The sequence below is a fragment of the Kogia breviceps genome, chromosome 8 (genome assembly GCF_026419965.1).
Source record: "Kogia breviceps isolate mKogBre1 chromosome 8, mKogBre1 haplotype 1, whole genome shotgun sequence".
In the NCBI taxonomy this organism is placed as follows: domain Eukaryota; kingdom Metazoa; phylum Chordata; class Mammalia; order Artiodactyla; family Physeteridae; genus Kogia; species Kogia breviceps.
The window spans coordinates 24,319,109-24,337,720 of record NC_081317.1 but is presented as its reverse complement, the minus strand read 5'-3'; the positions used below and the strand labels follow the sequence as shown (position 1 = coordinate 24,337,720).

Here is an 18,612-nt window from a genome sequence, read left to right as displayed (position 1 = left end):
AGTTTGGTCAAGGAAAGAATCTCTGTCAGTGTCCATGGGGCTTTAGCTGTAAGAGGGAGGACCTGAGAGAATAAGGTGACTCCATGAGCCAGAAGTCCTCGGCACCAGGAGTTTTGAAAGCTCCTCAAGTGACTCTAATAAGCAATAAAATTTGAGAACCACAAGACCAAGACAAGAACTTTGCCCTCCATTTTAATGTCCCCCTTCACAAAGAAATAAATTCCTCTAAGGAGACTGCATGCTCTGTGTACATGCATGTACATGTACGCACACTGGTTTGTGTATGTGCAGGTATGCATGCACACACCAGGGTGAGAGGTAGAGAAGAGGCCTGGTCCTCTCAAGCCACAAGAAGATGAAGAAAGCGCTTAGAGCTATGGAAATGTACCAAGCTGCCTTTGTTTTAGCGATCGGGGAGAAAGGGATCCTGGCAGAATTCAAGCCCATACCCATTTATTTGGCCATAAAAATGAGGGAGGGGTGCTTCTCAAGGTTGTGGTTGAGGGGTTACATTTCATGCTAGGTCTTGCTGATCCAGTTCCCATCCTCATGGTTTTCTCTGCTGGACGCTTCCTGCCTGAAACCACGGAAGAGGCCCTCAGTCTCTGCAACTGCTCCAGGGTCATCCGTAAAGCACTGCTTTCTGGCCTGACTTTCCCAGAACTCACTAAGCATAGTCCTATTGCTTCTTCTATGACTTATTTAGATCCTAATTATTATTCTACATATTTATGCAAATGCAGAAGCCAGGAGGGGTGAAACGCCTTTCAGAAGCCATGCAGTGGTCTCTGGAATGTTAAAGGCTCAGAAAATTGGCAGGTTCTCAGGTTCCATATCAGGAAAAGAACATTTTTCTAGACCGAGTGCTGCCTGAAAGGTTTGGCATTTCTGCCTGTGAAAATGAAAGGCTAGGTGGGGCCTGAGGCTTCCCTAGAACAGTGGTTCCCACATCAGAATCACTGGCGGCCTGTGAGATCACACTGGTGTTTCCACTCTACCCCACACATTCTGATTTAACTGGGACTGAAGTTGGGCATGGGTCTTTCTTAAAAGCTCTCCAGATGATTCTGACAGGCAGCCAGGTTGAAGGCTGAGAACCCTAGAAATTCTGCAGAGTTCTGGGAGGAAACAGCAAAAAGTCCAGGACAAGCAAATACAAATTAAGGAGCCTCTGAGCAATACATAGAGAATACTTTCCCCAGGGCACCTACCCTGAGCCATGACACAGTGATGGAAAAGACACAGTCTGTCCTTTCTGCTGAGTTGGGCAGGTGATAAAGCCAAGGCTGGTGTGCAAGACCACGGTGGGGGGAAGAGGCATTGGGCTGGGCCTTGAAGGTGAGTGGAACTTGGACAGGTGGTAAAAGGCGTTCTGACCTTATAGAGCTGCGTCTTCATGAGGAAGCAAAATTTTTTTTGAGGCAGGGCAAGAAAAATTTAACATGAAATTTTTATCTGCCGTTTCAGCCACTAACCCCTCCTCTTTAGTGTGTAATGTGCATCTGCATTATACACTAACTAAATCCCCTTGAAAGGCACAGGAATGCCTACTTGCCAAAAAAAAAAAAAAAGGCAATACTTCTACCTTGGCCAATTTCAAGCTACCAACATGGTTTAACTGGCTTGCAAAATTCCTGACATTAACAATGGGCTCTCACAAGCCATTAAGAACGAGCTCCAGCATCATTAATACCCCACACTCCCTCTCCCCACTGGTTAAGAACCACTACATTACAAGAAAATGCAGGATTTAAAAAAAACACACACTTATCAAATAAAACACCATTAATGGTTTGTATTATAATGAAGTGAATTGCTTAAACCCACCTTATGCAGATAATTCTCAGGACAAACTTGGTAATACACTTTGGGGAGAGAGATCAGGCTGCCCAGACAGGCAGTGAGGATAACAGGCCTCTTGCCATGTCTAACAGTAGGACTTTACCACATGATGTCACTCTAATACTTGCTTATTTATGTCTCTGGAAGTCTCAAGCAAGTTGTCTCTCCTTTGCTAAAAGACTGGCACTCTTAACTTTTATGCCTTGAGATAATGATGAAATTACATCTTATTTGTTGTTTATTACTTGAAAGGAATCTTTTATATGTATTCTTTTTCTTGTAAAAGAGACTGAAAATTTGCAGAAAGGAGATAAGGGCAGAGAGGCATTTTGGAATCACAAAACTTTGATTTAGCACAAGACTGTGATTTACCAGGTGAGTAAACTTGGACAAGATTCTTAATTTCTACAAGCTTCAGGATCCTCACCTGTAAAATGCGGAAAGATACTTGTAACTTCTACCTCACTGACTGGGAGTAAGTCATTTCCATTGGCATGTACTAAACACCCACCCCATGCAATTTCTCTGCACTGGGCCCAGAGAAAACCAGGATGAGGAAGTCCAAGTTCCTGCCCTTAAGAAGCTCAAGTTTAATCTCGGGGACAAATACCTAAACAAGAGAGTATAGAACAACGGCCAATTGACACGCTTAGGTTTGCACTCTAAAGTGTGAATGTGTTATCTGACATTCTCTAATACTGTGACAAAAATTCTTCATGTGTAGTAGCTTTTTTGTTGGGAAATAAATGAAATGTTGGTCTTAATATTTCAATTATAAGAGTCGCCAGAGATTAAGTGATTAGTGTTTTCATACCATCGGCCACACAGGGATGCTTTTAGAGGAGAGGACCAGGAGATTAGGGCACTGAAACAGTGACTATGGAGATAGGACAACTTGCTGAGGATGTGGGGAGTGAGGAAGAAAGGATTGTGGAGATGGGGAGGTAGACATAGGCATGGTTTTTAGAGATGGTCAAGACGAGCATGTGGAAGAACGTTCATATGCAGCACAAATTTACTGCCTGTGTGATTTGGGGCACATCACTTTCCCCTCTATAAGCCTCCATTTCCCCAAGAACTTAAGTATTAATTTCTTGGGTTGCAAGCAACAGAAAAGAATGCTGGCTAATACAACAAAAGTTATGTTGAAGCAGCAGGTATATATGAAGACATCAAAGTGGTAGAGACTTTGGCAACACGAGAATATAGGCCCCACTGAAAGAATTCACGTTCCAGAAAAAAATTTATACACTGTTCTGGCCAAAGGAAGTGTCTACTGGCACCATCAGCCTCTAGTCCTCCAGTCTGCAACTCTCTCTACAGGAAAGAGCCCAGGTTCCTGCATAGCACCAAGGCCCTGTCAGCCCCAGAGGAACTCAAACTCCAGGCTAGAAACCCAATTCTAGGCAACAGGGAGGGCCTAGATGGCAAGGCGTTAGGTGATAAAGACTGTGTCTGGTTCTTTCCCAAAGCTGCAGCTCCTGCACAAGGCCAGGGACAGAGGCAGCCTCACAGACTGCCCCCAAATCAGTACTCTTTGTCTAAGGTAAGAGTTGGCTCACAGATATTTGATAGCCCATCAGATTATGCAGCTCACCAATGTCTGATTTCACAGACAACTGCTCATGGGCCCCTGCTCATGGACCCCATCAGGAGGTGGGGGAGGAGGAAGAGGCAGGAACCACCCTCTTCTAGGCAGGCAGTCATTCACCAGCTAAAATCTCGCAAGACTCCATGGCTTCTCCCTCAGCCCTAAAGCGACTAAGTCACCACGCCTAGCACTTCCTTCTCCATTTGCAGCTTTCCACTACACCACCTCCGCCTTCCCACCCCCAGGAACACTGAGCTCAGCCACCAACGTGGCTGTCCACTGGATCCCCCACTAGCTGTGTGTAATCCCAAGGGAAGGGCCACACTCTGGCCATTTCTGTCTCCAGCTCTGGGCCTCACTCATAGCAGATGCTTGGTAACTGCTTAATGGTCGCTAACCATTAAGAACCATTGCTATAGATGGAATGTTTGCTTCCACCCTCCCAATCCCCCACCCCTCCCTCCAAATTCGTATGTTGAAAACCAAACCAAAGAAATGGTATTAGTGGAGACCTTTGGAAGGTGACTTTTGGGAGGGCGGAGCCTTCATGAATGGGATTAGTGCCTTTATAGAAGAGGCCCCAGAGATACCCCTCATCTCATCCACCAAGTGAGAGCACAGCCAGATGTCAGGAGTTTATTACCCGGAAGAAGGCCTTCACCAGAACCTGGCCATGCTGGCACCCTGATCTTGGCCTCCAGCCTCCAGAACTATAAGAAATAGGTTTGTTGTTTATAAGCCACCCCATCTGTGGTATTTTGCTATAGCATTCCAAACTAAAGTAACCATGTTTGCCCTTCCAGAAATAATCATGACCTGGGTCAGGAGACCTAGGCTCAACCACTGACATGGCCCCCTCCATCCTGGGCCTCAGTTTCCTCAACTCTACAGGAGGGAGAGAACCACATGATTTCTAAATGGCCTCTGGTTTCTCTAACACCCTCCAGATTCAGTGTCTATTTGTGACTCTGTAAAAATAGCTGCAACTTTGGCAGGTGTCTAAAGGGAGAGGGCCACCGATGGGTAAAAATGGCCCCTCCCACTCAGGAGACACCCACGGGCTGTTCCTTTGAAGGGGGCAGGCAGTGAGGGTTGGTTAGTGAGGCAGTCAAGCAGTGACAAAGCTACAGCCAGGTGACCATCAGGGGCAGAAACAGGAGATGGAAATCAGACACCTAGTTGTGAGTCTCTCACCCACCATTTAACTATGTGATCCAAGCTAGTCCCTTAATCTAAGCCTTTGTTTCCCCCTTGGTCCATGGGTGAGCAAGCAGTACGAGTGTCTGTTGGATTGGATTTTGAACCTGGAAGAGCTAATAGAGCAGGAAGCCCCATTCTGGGCTCTATGATGATGTTGCCCTCATGGGGAGAGCAGAGGGGGAGGACCAGTGAACCTCCCCCACCCCCCTGCTGCTCCCGACCCAGCAGAGCAGAAGGTGCTAATATGCCTAAACCCAACTCCCCACCACTTTCTGCTGTCACACTAGAGCAAGAAACCCAGACCAGACAAGAGCCATTGCATCTTAAAATTTTATGTGAAATTCTGTAAATGTGTATAGAGTAGTAGCCTGTGGCTGCCTGCCCACGGGCCTGGACTCTAGGGACACCACTGCTCAGCACTTGCTGTAGATAGCTTCACCGCCCCACTCCTCGAACTCTTCCTTGCTGACCCAAAGCTGCTGGAAGGCCTGCAGGGAGGCCAGGATGGAGCCGCCGGTCCACACGGAGGTCTTCCTCTCGGGAGCAGCAGCCACTGCGGGGCTGTCCCCGGGGCAGAGGAGGCTCAGCTCCCTCTGGAAGCGCTCTGGGAAGCCGTCCAGCATGGTGCAGCCGCCACACAGCAGCACGTTGGCTGCCATCTCCTCCTTGAAGCCCGCCTCCTGGCAGCGGTTCAGGCAGGCAGCCGTGAGCTCGGGGAGACCAGGCTGGTTGCTGCCCACCAAGGTGGGCTTGAAGAGCATCTCGGCGCACGCAAAGCGCTCCTGGCCGATGGTGATGAGCTTGCCGTCGGGGAGCTCATAGTCCACACGCAGGTCCTCCAGGCACAGGCCAAGCTCCTCCTCCGGCTTGAGTGCCGAGTAGCAGCACTTCTTCTTGATGTGCTCGATGATGTGCAGGTGGTCGTCCGTGAACTGGTGGCCGGCCTTGTTGAGCAGCTGCAGCAGATAATTGGTGAGGTCGCTGCCGGCATAGTTGGCATGACTGGTCAGGCCCGGCAGCATGTCGCCTTCAGAGATGGGCACCACGTGTGAGACGCCGTGCCCACTCTCCACCACCAGCCCGGAGGTCTTGCCATAGGAGTAGATGGACAGCAACGACTGGGAGGTCACGTGCATGGCAGGGATGCCAAAGGTCTCGAACATGAGCTCTGCATACTTCTCACGGTTGCTGGTGGGGCTGAGTGGGGGGTCAGAGACCAGCACGGCATGTTCCTCGGGGAGGATCTTCATGGCTGTGTGGAAGAGGTACTCCCAGATGTTCTGGACGCAGTCCCAGTCCACCACGATGCCGTATTTTAGCGGGTTAATCAGCTTCAGAGGCGCCTCCATGTTGAGCAGCTCGTGGCCCACGTAGGTCTCCTTGCGGGTGTCACCGGCGTCAGCCGCCTCCGAGCAGTGCTTGCCCACAGTGGAGGAGATGAAGTAGGTGGGCCTCGGTTCACCTGCATAGCCACACTTACAGTACTGGGAGCCCAGGTCAATGACGAGTGCCTTGATCTTACGCACCTTCTTGGGCTTCATCTTCAGCTGAGTGGATGAACTTGTGTCCTGGATGCCAGCCTCAGGACCTGGCAGTGTGCCTGCCTCTCCAGGGTTCCCCTGAGCCGTGCCCATGGGCTTGGGGCTAGGGCTGTTCCCCGTCGCCATTTGCCTTCCTTGCTCACCTTTCTCACATCCACATCCTAGAGCTCGGTGGGGAGAAATAAGAGGGTCCACCTCCAGCAGTGCCTTGGCAACCCCTCAGGATTGTGATGTCACCATGGGCTGGTCTATTCCAACAGCCCAGGGAGGGCTTGGCCTTGGCAGGCCCTTGACCTATTAGCCCCACCCCCATCGGTCTAACGCGACTTTGCTCCCAGACGGAGCTGGTGGCCAGCACAGTTTTAGAAATCCAACCACACTTGGGTCTCAGAGGTTTCTGCTCCCTCCCCTTATATCCTCACTCCTAATCCCCCGTTCACTAGCTGAACACCTCTTCCTCCTCAGCTTCTTGGCCAAGAGGGTGATAAATATTTGAGCCCCTACCATAAGCCAAACACTGTAGCAGGCACCTCACATGCACTTCACAGCATTTTGGGAGGTAGGCAGAACTAAGGAAATCAAGGCTCAGAATGCAAATGACTTGCCCAAGAGCAAACAGCTCTTGGAGTGTTTGTACTTTAACCCAAGTTCCTCCAAATCCAATGTACCAGGTCACCTTGAAGAGTGTGTAGGCCCTGATGATAGAAACCTTGCCACAAGCAGTGCCCAGTCTAGTTGGGAAGAAGATCAATAGATGCAGAGGAGTTTGCAGGTGGACGTCTACTGGGAGAACAGAGGTGCACAAAGGAGGGAGGGAGTCAGAAAGTTCTCCAGAGAGGTGCTGCCTATGTAGAGTACTGAAAGGTAAGTGGATATTTGTCAGGTAGCTAAGAGGAGGGAAAGCCATCCCAAGCAGAGAGCACAGCCTGAGCAAACACTCAGAGGGAGGCATGGTGGGGAGCTTCCAGTAGTTAAGGTGTTTGGAAAGATACATCAGGATACGGCAGTCATGGGGGCAACTAGGGAGGACCCCAAGTTCTAGAGGTAAGGGCTTAGATGAAACTGACCACAGCTGGGGAGCCAATGAAGCCTTTAAGCAGGGGAGTGGTCAGATTTGGTTTCCAGGACAAAATCTTAGAAAGATTCATGTTTAGCTGTAATATGGAGAGGCGAGACTATGAGATCTAAAAGGAGGATGTTGAAGAAATTTTTGTAAGACTTGAAGGTGGCCTAAGCTAGGGCTGTGATAGTGTGGAAAAAGGAAGGGACAGGTTCTAAAGAAATTCAGAAAGTCGAATCTAATCTAATTGGTTGGTTCTCAACTGTCCTCAATTCAATCCAAGCTTCGAGTCTAGCATTTGAGACCCTTTCTCATAGGTTCCTGTGACATCTGTAGCCTCAAGTATTGCATTTACATTAGAAGATTAGATGCGGGGAGTGAGGAAGAGGGAAGGATGAATCCCTTTCCTTTGCCCAAGCAAAGATGGCCTGTCATACAGAACAAACAAATTCATTCGGTTCCCATAGGGTCCTCTGTGCCAAACTGGCCCCCCTCTAAAAAAATAGACAGATTAGGGCTTTGGTAAAGAAACAGGAGGAAGAGGGGAAGAGAAACAACTGGGGCTAAGGAAGTTTTCTGGGCAGAAATAGTTGAAGGATTAGGTGACATAGATAGGAAAGAAAGGAGGGATTTTTAAGACATAAGAAATACTGCTGTGGAACATATAAGAATGTCAATAAAGAACTCATGGGAATTTCTGTTTGCTGAATTGTTTCTTGGTACATGGCCCTAGGGAACTGGATTATGTGGGAAACCAACTTTATAAGGATTTCAGTTATGAGCACCACCAGGTTCCACTGGTGGGATCTCAAAATCACAGAACCTGAGGATTAGACACTCGATCTGGCATGGACAGCTTGAGGGACAAACTCTTCCTCACATTGCATTGACATCTGTACCTCTCTGAAGAAACCATTAACTGGTCTTGGGTCTACTTTTGAGGTTGTGCAAGGCAAGCTAATTCTTCCATGTGACAACACTTAGGCTATTTAAAGGCAATGCACACGGACCCCCTAAGCCTCCTCTTTTTCCACTCCTTATGGAAAGACAGTACAGAATAGAAAGAGGAGTAAGGAACTGGACTCAGAAGACCCGAGTTCAAATCTAGCTCCGTTATTATAATCTGTATGAGCTTGGGCAAACTACTCAAAATGTTGGTCGAACCTGATTTTGAAAGTGCTCTATCCCCTCATCAGATTGATCCCTATCCACTGCCTCCAGGTTTCAGGCTTGAGCATCTAGGTGGATGGTAGGGTTCCTCATATATAGACAGAGGATACAGGGGCAAGAGCGGTTATACAGGGGAAGGCAATGAGTTCCATTTGGGGCGTGCTAACTTAGAGATGTCCAGAGGCCACTAGGCTGTGGATTATGGAGCTTGGGAAAGAGAAATGATCTAGATTTAGTCCTCAATAGAGTATCTCCACCTTCTGAAGACAGCTCCTTTCCCTTCCACCTCAAGGAAACTGGTTAGTCTCAGTATTGGGGTTATCACACTGAGGGCTGAGCTTTGGGAATGAGGCTCACTGTCTGTTTGACAAGGAATTCTTTTCTTTGCTGGGAGCTTGACTCAGAGATTCCCAAAGGTCAACATATTGAAGAGTTGGATTCCTAGGTCTCAACAGTCTTAGGCTCGAAACATTCAGATTCAGTAAAGTGGGGGTGGGATCTAGGAATCTGTGTTGGTGAAAAGAAACGTACTTTGGCCTTTTCCTTACTAGATTCTCTTTCTTCCCTCCATAGCTGCTAAAATTACAGGGCCTGGTTCACCTTTCCTCCAAAGGTCAAGGGTGGGTGGTGTCCCAAAAAACAAAGCTAGGAGCAGGGATACCACCTCAGGGAGAAATGTGTTTCTTGGTCTAATTTTTTCATGTTTTCTTTCTCCACATTAGGGGAGAACCTCAGTGTTGCTTTCAAGAAGGATCTCATGGTTTTTTTGGTCTTGGGCCAGAGGAGCAAAAGTAGGTGTTATCCCATGAGAAAATACGGCCCAAGAAAGCATGAGCAACATAGAGTGTCTCTACCTAGAGGGACCTCACCAGAGACCCCCAGTAGCCCACATATGCCTTAAATGGCTGGTGACAGGTGTGCAGGGTTGCAGGTGCCAGGCAGTGGAGGTTTTGGGTGCAGTGTGCCAACAGTCTCTATATCCTTCCATCATTGATACCACTGTGTGCTGACCCAGAGAGAAGGGTCACAAAGGGTGACGTGAAGGCTAAGGGGAAAAGGGTTTCCATCAGGAGACAGCATCCAAGTATGCAAAATCCTGAGAGGTGAAGTAAAAGGAGTGAAATGTGACCATTGGCTTTAGCCTGAAGGACGTGGGGATAGACCCTGAGAGTCCTTGTGCCCATGGACGTTACAAACTAGATGGAGCGATTGGCCTTAAGCTAGCACAGCACCTCTCCCACCTATGATGACAGAAAGTGCCAAGGACAGCAAGCATGGGCAGTGGGGGAGGAGCCTGTGAAACAGAGCATGTCACGCTCTGAGTGTCTTAGTGAAGTGGGATGCACAGGTCGAGTGACAGAGGGTGAATAATGGTCCCCCAAAGATACCCACATCTGAATTCCTGGAACCTGTGAATATGTTACCTTTCATGGTAAAAGGGGCTTTGCAGATGTGAGCTAAGAAGTTTGCAATGGGGAGATTAACAACCCTCAATTATCCAGGTGGGCCCAAAGTAATCAGAAGTATCTTAAGAAGAGGGAGACAGGAGGGTCAAGTTCAGATTAGGAGATATGACAATGGAAGCAGAAGTCTGAGAGGTCTTTGAAGATGAAGGAAGGGGCCACAAGCCAAGGAAGGTAGGCAGCTGGAAAAGGATTATCCCTTAGAGCCTCCAGAAGGAACGAGGCCCTGCTGAGACCTTGATGTTAGCCCACTAAGACTGACTGTGGGCTTCTAACCTCCAGAATTGCAGGATAATAAATTTGTGTTTTAAGCTATTAAATTTGTGGTAATTTGTTACAGCCTCAATAAGAAACTAATAGAGGCTCTTACAGGACTCCTGGGCAGTAAAAATGTACCAAGCAGCTGTATATTTCTCAGAAATCAAGAGGTGAGGAGAAAGAAAATGGATGATTCTAAACTAAATACACCTTTGGTTGCCATACAAGTTCTCTTGAAATAAAGTCAAACAATCCAAGTTGGCCATGCAAACCCTTGAAAAGCAGAGGTAAGTAAGCTATTTCTCAGGCAGCCAGGCATAGAGAAAAGTACTTTTTTATTCTTCTTTCAAAATTCAATACCATATCCTCCTCTACCCATTGAACCAAGAAGCTGCCCCTATCACATAGTCACAAGGCTCATGAAACTGGACTTGGTCCTTTTCTTCTCTCATACCCCAAAAGGAGTAAAGAGCATCCCCAGTAACTTCCTTAAAGGAGAAAGCCCACCATTGTAGTGACTGCCTCTTTAACAAGAGCACGGTGCTGCAAAACATAAGGATGGATCCTGGGCACCTTGAGAGCAGCAGGTGTCAGCACCAACAGGTCCAGCTTCAGAGATGGCATATGATACAGGGGCCAAGCAGCCTCAGAGACGCATGTTGGGTCACATCAAGGGACACCCCTGGGAAGAAGTCACAGTCAGCAGAACTTGGCACTGCTGGCTGGATATCCTTGGGTGGGCTATGTACCCAAGAGCCTCAGTGTTCTCACCAGTGGGACTGTAGGGTCTAATTTCATTGTCAACCCAATGACCTGGACGAAGGAGGAGTATGTGTGCAAATATGTGTCCAAAAATAATTCCTCTGCAGGTTGCCCTAAGAAATAAGTGGGACAGAAGTGCTTGGCATTCTCACCATAGCAGCCATTGGTCCTGCTAAAATCTAAATCAGATGGTGTCAACTCTCTGCTCAAAATTCTCTAGTGCTTTCTGACCTCACACAGAGTTAGAGCCAAAGTCCTAGCAATGGCCTATGAGGCCTAACGTGAGCTGCTCTCCCTCCCCGACCCCTTCTCCCATCTCTACTTTTCCTTGCTCTCTCCACTGAAGCCACACTGGTCTTCTTGGAATCCTCTAACTTGGGAATCAGCAAATCTTTTCTGTAAAGGGCCAGATAGTCGATACTCATTTTCAGCTTTGTAGGCCATACAGTACTTATTGCAATGACTCAACTCTGAGGTTGTAGCGTAAAAGCAGACATAGACAATATGTAAATGAATGAGCAATAAAACTTTATGACAAAAACAGGCTGCAGGCCTCAGTTTGCAGACCCTGCTCTAACCTACAGTCGTCTGCACCTGCTGCCCCCCGATATACACGTGGCACTCTCCCTCACCTCCTTCGGGTCCTCACTCAAGTGTCATCATCTCAGGGAGAAGAATACATGGCACATGAACACAGCCTCCCTCCCCCCAGCTTTCCCTGCTTTGCTTTTCTCTTTTGCCGTTAACATCTTCTAACATATATTTATTTTGGTTATTGTCTGTCTCTCCCCAATCCCCACTGACTAGAATGTAAACTCTACCAGGGCAGAGATTTTTGTCTTTCTTTTTCACTGCTGCCTGCCTTGCACATAGCAAGCACTCAATAAATATTAATTGATTGGATAAACCACATTTATTTAAAAATTTAGAAAAAAGTAAGTCACTTTAAAAACGCTTTCAAATCTACCCTAACACAGAACAAAGGTTCTCAGTATCTAGAAAGCCCTGGGACTCTGGATTATGTCATAATCAGTGATGTCATCACTGGGGAAATTCTCAAGTTGCCCTCTGCTTTAAGCCTTTCAGGCCTTGAGGCCAATGGGATTGAGAAAATTTCTGAGAGCAAAATGGCTCTTGAGAGTGTGTGGGCTCCACAGGCGGCAATCATAGGGGATAGGCCTTCCGAGAGAATGGGTGAACAGGCCTCCCTGCAGACACTGGTCCTCCAGACTGCCTCCTTAAAGGACGGCCCAGCAAAGCGGGCAGTGTGGGTTCGCCGTAACCATTCAGAGCTGGAAGAACCTACAAAATCACCTGTGGTCAATAAGAAGTCCAAGCCAGAGTTGACCAAAGCAGTCGTCGTGGACCTTGGCACGGGCTACTGTAAATGTGGCTTTGCCGGGCTGCCAAAGCCCACCCACGTGATCTCATCCACAGTGGGCAAACCCTACATGGAGACGGCCAAAACCGGGGACAATCGCAAGGAGACATTCGTGGGGCACGAGCTCGTCAACCCAGAGGTTCGTCTCAAGCTAATGAATCCTCTGCGACACGGCATCATCGTGGACTGGGATACAGTGCAGGATATCTGGGACTATCTCTTCCATCAAGAGATGAAGACTGCCCCAGAGGAGCACGCGGTCTTGGTTTCAGACCCACCCCTGAGCCCACACACCAACAGAGAGAAGTACGCTGAAATGCTGTTTGAGACCTTCAAAACTCCCGCAATGCATATCGCCTACCAGTCCCGCCTGTCCATGTACTCCTACGGAAGGACCTCCGGCCTGGTGGTGGAGGTCGGCCACGGTGTGTCCTACGTAGTTCCCATCTACGAGGGCTATCCTTTGCCCAGCATCACCGGACGGCTGGACTATGCGGGTTCTGACCTGACCACCTACCTGATGGGTCTGATGAACAATTCTGGGAAGCACTTCACTGAGGACCAGCTGGGCATTGTGGAGGACATCAAGAAGAAATGCTGCTTTGTGGCCCTGGACCCCACTGAAGAGAAGAAAGTCCCAGCTACTGGGCATACGATCCAGTACATCCTGCCGGATGGGCAGGAGATACACCTGTGCCAGGAAAGGTTCCTCTGCTCAGAGATGTTCTTCAAGCCTTCTCTGATCCAGTCCATGCAGCTGGGCCTCCACACCCAGACAGTGTCCTGCCTTAACAAGTGTGACATCGCCCTCAAGCGAGACCTCATGGGGAATATCCTGCTCTGTGGCGGGGGGACTATGCTCCGCGGTTTCCCTACCCGTCTGCAGAAGGAGCTGAACAGCATGTGTCCTAATGACACCCCCCAGGTAAACATGTTGCCCGAAAGAGACACCGCAGTGTGGACGGGTGGCTCCATCCTAGCCTCACTTCAGGGCTTCCAACCACTGTGGGTCCACCGCTTCGAGTACGAGGAACACGGGCCTTTCTTCCTCTACAGAAGGTGCTTCTGAACTCCGATGAAGCATGGTCTCTGTGGTGGCCATGCATCAGCTTTACCGGGTGAGCACCCATCCCATACAGAGAGAGCTGAGCCAGCCGTTTCCCTCCTGCAGTAATTAAACCATGCTCACGTTTCCCTCCACAGTGTGTTCCTCTATTTCCTCACGCAATGAGAACTTCATGCATGCAGCATCTGCCTTAAAAAGCCCATTTGCGGGCTTCCCTGGTGGCGCAGTGGTTGGGAGTCCGCCTGCCAATGCAGGGGACGCGGGTTCGTGCCCCGGTCCGGGAAGATCCCACGTGCCGCGGAGCGGCTGGGTCCGTGAGCCATGGCCGCTGGGCCTGCGCGTCTGGAGCCTGTGCTCCGCGGCGGGAGAGGCCACAGCGGTGAGAGGCCCGCGTACCGCAAAAAAAAAAAAAAAAAAAAAAGAAAAAAAAAGAAAAAAGCCCATTTGCCAAAACAACAGCGGGGGGGTGGGGGGAGAAGGGGGCAATGATTATGGACCAAAAAGACATGCTTTATAGGTTGATTGCTTAAGTATGTGGCGGAGAAACTACCTCTAAAATTATTCTGTCCCTTATTTTGTATATTCCCCACTTTAGGTACTACAGTATTGTTAAACTCTGCTTGGAAGGGGGAGTGGGATAAAGATAGATTCGATAGAGTAAATGCTGTTGTGGCATATAAGAAGATCCCTTTCAATAAACACCAACAGGAAGTATGCTGTAATGGTTCAGTCTCCTACAAAGCAGCAGAGTGCATTTCACACTTGATCAGTGACTCTGAAGGCTTGGAAAGAGGTGACGAAGATGTCTGACGCCTGCTTTAACTGTACTTTCTTTTAGTTCCAATAGTCATTTATGTCTCAATACCGGTTCTTACCAAGCCATCATGGTGACTGGCTGCTGAAACCTGGTGTATTATGAGCAAGATATGTGTATCTTAAGGGAAAAACTCTTCAGGGAATAGGTGCTATATAGATTTTCCCCTTTAAAAAATTGGGGGCCGATTTATCTTGGGTTATCAGCACTAAGGTCATGAGGATGCAACCCACAGCCATTCTCCAGACACTTGAAGCAGCAGATGCTCATCTCCGACCACACTGGATTCTCCATCAACCTGCAGGGTATACAACTGGAGTCTGGAATGGGCGCAGGATAAAGGCTGCCAGTTCTGCAGTGTGGGTTTGTGGGAGGCTGATCCATGCTGGTCACTCTAACCCAACTAAGGAACTGAAGGAATGTAAAGATCCTCATGGTCCGGGAAGCCCTTCCAGAGCCCAGCATGTTCTGCGGTATTCCTGTGGGGCAGTTTATAATTGGATCTTCAGTTTTTTTAGAACAGTCCTCAGTACATTCTCTGTGTCTCCAACACTGGCAGGCAGCATAAAATAGTGGAAAGAACATGGCCTTTAGATTCTGCAATTTGAAACTGTTTTGCTACCAACTAGCTGTGTGACCTGAGTCTGTTCACCTGTAAAATTGAATTCAAATGCCTACCTCACACAGCTGACGTAAATATCAGAGGTAAACATCTGAATACCAGTGTGTGGCCTCCAGGAGGTGATCGTAAGCGTTGTTAGCTAGTATTATCTTGTAGAATTCTACCTCTTATAAAGGAGCCCAAATGCCCTACTATGATCCAGAGCCACACGTACACCCAAAGACACACACATTCAATCACTCATAGGAGAGGGATGGCATCTCTACCATTCCCAGGGAGAAGCCCTACAGAACCACCTTCATAGCCTCCAGGTTTGCCTACACAGCCTTGAAAGACCTAAATGCCCCACCCTGGAGGCCTGGTAAGTAAGCACAGCTGGCTGGCACCAGCAAGCTACAGTAGAGAAGCAGAAATAGCCACAGAAGGGCTTAGTCAGCAAGGACTAAGCCTTACCCTGGAGGATCAGGGAATCAGCTAGGAGTTGGGTGCATTGACTTGAGAGAGGTATGCCTTGTTCACCTCAGTTTCTGCCCAAACCACTACTGTCAACACTCTATGAACATTCACTTGATGGGCAGGTTGAAGTTTTGTTAATTCTTAACCTTTGGACCTCTTTGGAAGGGTGGTAAAGCCTATGGACCCCTCAGAATAATAGAATAATATTTTTAACTGCATCAAATAAAATACATAGGATTACAGAAATACTCTATCTTGGATCCCTTAAGGGATCTATGAACCCCCAGTCGATTACCCCCCAAAAGGTGAGGGTCTTGATGAAGGGGAGGCATGGGACATGGTTCTGGAGAATGGGAACTCCCAGGCCATCCTAGGACCAAATGCTATACTGCATTTTAAAATGTAAAATACCAATATAAGGCTAAACAACTGTGTAATCTCATTCAAAGCACTTTTACGGATTCTCTCACTTGATCCATATAAATCACACTTGCAGGAAAAAAGAATCTTCCTCACACATTAAAAAAAAGATGAATAGTTTTTAGTAAGCATTTGGACGTCATCTCAGCCCAATGGTTCTCAACTGAGGACAATTTTGAACCCCAAGGGACATTTGGCAATGTCTAAAGATATTGGTGATTATCATAACAGGAGTAGAGGGTACACAGCACTGGCAACAAATGTGTAGAGGCCAGAGATACTGCTATACATCCTATAGGCACAGGACAACAAAGAATGACGAAACCCAAAATATCAACAGTGCTGAGACTGAGAAACCCAGGTTAGCCCAGTGGGCACACAAGGTTGTAGAAAAGCAAGATTCAGTGAGATTCAATGACTTTGTTCAAGGACACTAAGATGAGTGTACCGATGACTTTGTTCTTTCTGTATACCAAGAGGACATCTGTTGGTCTTGAAGTTCCTGGGACTTCAAAGCTAGTAAGAGTAAAGGTGGAACAGCCTAGTGTAAGCATGAAGCATAGGCAAGGGCTTAGGGAGCACAGAGAAAATAGGAATCAAGAGCAGGCCTTCAGGGTTGACAAACATCACCATATTAACTTTGGCTTGTCTAAAGATCTCAGACATTTATGGTTACCTAGCTTCTAAGATGTTCATCTTCAACTCAGTTGCTACTAAATATGACAGACAAGGAAGGACAGCCAAAGACTCCCAAGGACTTGTCCAGGTGGTGCTTCTAGTGAAGCAAAGAAGGTTATGGGCCAGCACGGGAGGAGGAAAAAACAGCTAATTTTGCTTCCCAAACTTGTAGTCACCTTAAATTACTAAGAATCGTCAGTTTTATTTATTTTTAAAAACATTCTCTTCATTTACGGCTATGAAAAATCCCTCAGATGTGTGCACATGTATGTATATACAACATAAATATATGTGTGTATATATGTTGATACATGTGAAAAATAAATTTATTTTAAAATATGCAGCAGTGCTAAGAAATAACACCAAGCTATATTCATAAAGGCATAATAAAAACATTAGCTCCTGCCTCAGTTTTTTAAAACGTCTAAATATAAAATACACTTTGATTACAGGAGACAATCCTCTGCAAGTTTCCTCTTGATGTCTGGAGCATCTGAACAAAGCTGATTCCATGGAACAAACTAAATAACTGAGGCTTTTAGCTTCCTGCAACATGAATTTGGGAAGATCCCAAATTTGGGGGAAGAATTTTATACTCTTCTCTAGAAGTTGACAGAATCTTTCCCCCAAATTAAGCATTCATCACTCCCAGGAGTTTCTCCTTTGCCTTTACATAGCATTTTCCCCCATAAATTCGACCTTGACTTTGCCTTCAATTTGGAAGTTCTGCTCCCACCTGCTACTTCTCCAAATGAATAAAAGTCCATCTTGCTCAGAGGATAGAGAGAGTCCCTTTACTATTTTTTTTTTTTTTTTTTTTTTTTTGTGGTACGCGGGCCTCTCACTGCCGTGGCCTCTCCCATTGCGGAGCACAGGCTCTGGACGCGCAGGCTCAGCGGCCATGGCTCACGGGCCCAGCCGCTCCACGGCATGTGGGATCGTCCCGGACCAGGGCACGAACCCGTGTCCCCTGCATCGGCAGGCGGACTCTCAACCACTGCGCCACCAGGGAAGCCCCCTTTACTATTATCCATAGCAAGAGCACTATAACATATTAAAATGTCGTATAAGTTACCATGTTCATTAATCCACACCAAAGAGTAGTCACAAGGCACTTGCAGCCTTTCAATGTTGGGCACTTAATTATAGATCTTCTTCTTTTTCTATTATTTTGAGAAAATTTTCAGACACACAGAAAAGTTGAATTATACAGTGAACACACCTAGATTCTATAATTTACATTTTGCTATATTAGGGAAAGGCTTCCTTAGTTACACAATTCTGGATATACCTATACTCTGACTTCCTGTTAGTTTACGTAGAGTAATAAAGGTCTGCTTCTGGTATTAAAAGCACGAAAGAGATTGTTAACCTTACCCCAGCGTCAGCCACAAAACTGTTGTCACAACAAACTGAGCTTTTTCTAGACTCACCAAAAAGAGATAACATTCTCATTTCTTCCAAAGAAAGTAACTAAAAGACAGAGGTCAGTTAAGCACCATAAAGAAAAATAAATGAAACGACCTAGATACTGACAAAAACATTATGTTAAAAGAAGCAACATTTGGAGAAAAAGGAGTAACTTACTGCTGTTCACGCCTACGATGCACACTGCTCACCATCCCAAATGTACGCAACACTGTTTCAGAAATTCTAATCTGTTCCAGCTCTAACACCACTAACTCTAGCAGAACATCCACAGGCAATAAAAATAGTCTTTACGGGCTTCCCTGGTGGCGCAGTGGTTGTGAGTCCGCCTGCCGATGCAGGCGTCGCGGGTTCGTGCCCCGGTCCGAGAAGATCCCACATGCCGCAGAGCAGCTGGGCCCGTGAGCCATGGCCGCTGAGCCTGCGTGTCCAGAGCCTGTGCTCCGCAAGGGGAGAGGCCACAACAGTGAGAGGCCCGCGTACAGAAAAAAAAAAAAAAAAAAAAAAAAGTCCTTATGGACACTGTAGTGATAGGAGGCTCAAACCAGTTATAACTGGAAGCACATGACCTGGTAAGATATTACAAAATAACCGCTGTCAGCATAGGAAAGCTTAGAATATCAAAGGATAGATTTCGCTTTTCATTTTGCTTTAGTTCAAGGTGAAGTCATTTAAATGATTAAATTTGACCAAATGTTGGGGGCACTAATAGCCATTAGTTGTTTATACATAAGGCTTTCCTCAAGGAACATAAAACAATTCGAAAACATTATTTTACTTTTCTTCACACTTTTGAGGTAGCAGCCACGAAACAGTCCCAATTAACTGAGGCACAAATCAATTCTGTGATGTGTCTATGG

At 47.2% G+C, this 18,612-nt stretch overlaps 3 protein-coding genes across 3 annotated transcripts in view; 1 reads left to right on the top strand and 2 right to left on the bottom strand.

Moving 5' to 3' along the window:
• Window positions 1-18,612, bottom strand: part of LOC131761437 (elongator complex protein 1-like) — a 447,559-nt gene that overhangs the window by 325,811 nt on the left and 103,136 nt on the right. The gene's annotated exons all lie outside the window — the stretch shown is intronic.
• On the bottom strand, window positions 5,047-6,300 carry ACTL7B (actin like 7B). The gene has a single exon (XM_059072255.2). It carries the CDS (start codon window positions 6,298-6,300, stop codon window positions 5,047-5,049), a length of 1,254 nt encoding a protein of 417 aa, XP_058928238.1.
• Window positions 12,015-13,337, top strand: ACTL7A (actin like 7A). Its single transcript, XM_059072254.2, has one exon. The coding sequence runs from the start codon at window positions 12,015-12,017 to the stop codon at window positions 13,335-13,337; it is 1,323 nt and encodes a 440-aa protein (XP_058928237.1).

Excerpts from the sequence above, each read along its gene's own strand:
- ACTL7B (XM_059072255.2), bottom strand. The coding sequence starts at position 6,300 with ATGGCGACGGGGAACAGCCCTAGCCCCAAGCCCATGGGCACGGCTCAG.
- ACTL7A (XM_059072254.2), top strand. The coding sequence starts at position 12,015 with ATGGCTCTTGAGAGTGTGTGGGCTCCACAGGCGGCAATCATAGGGGAT.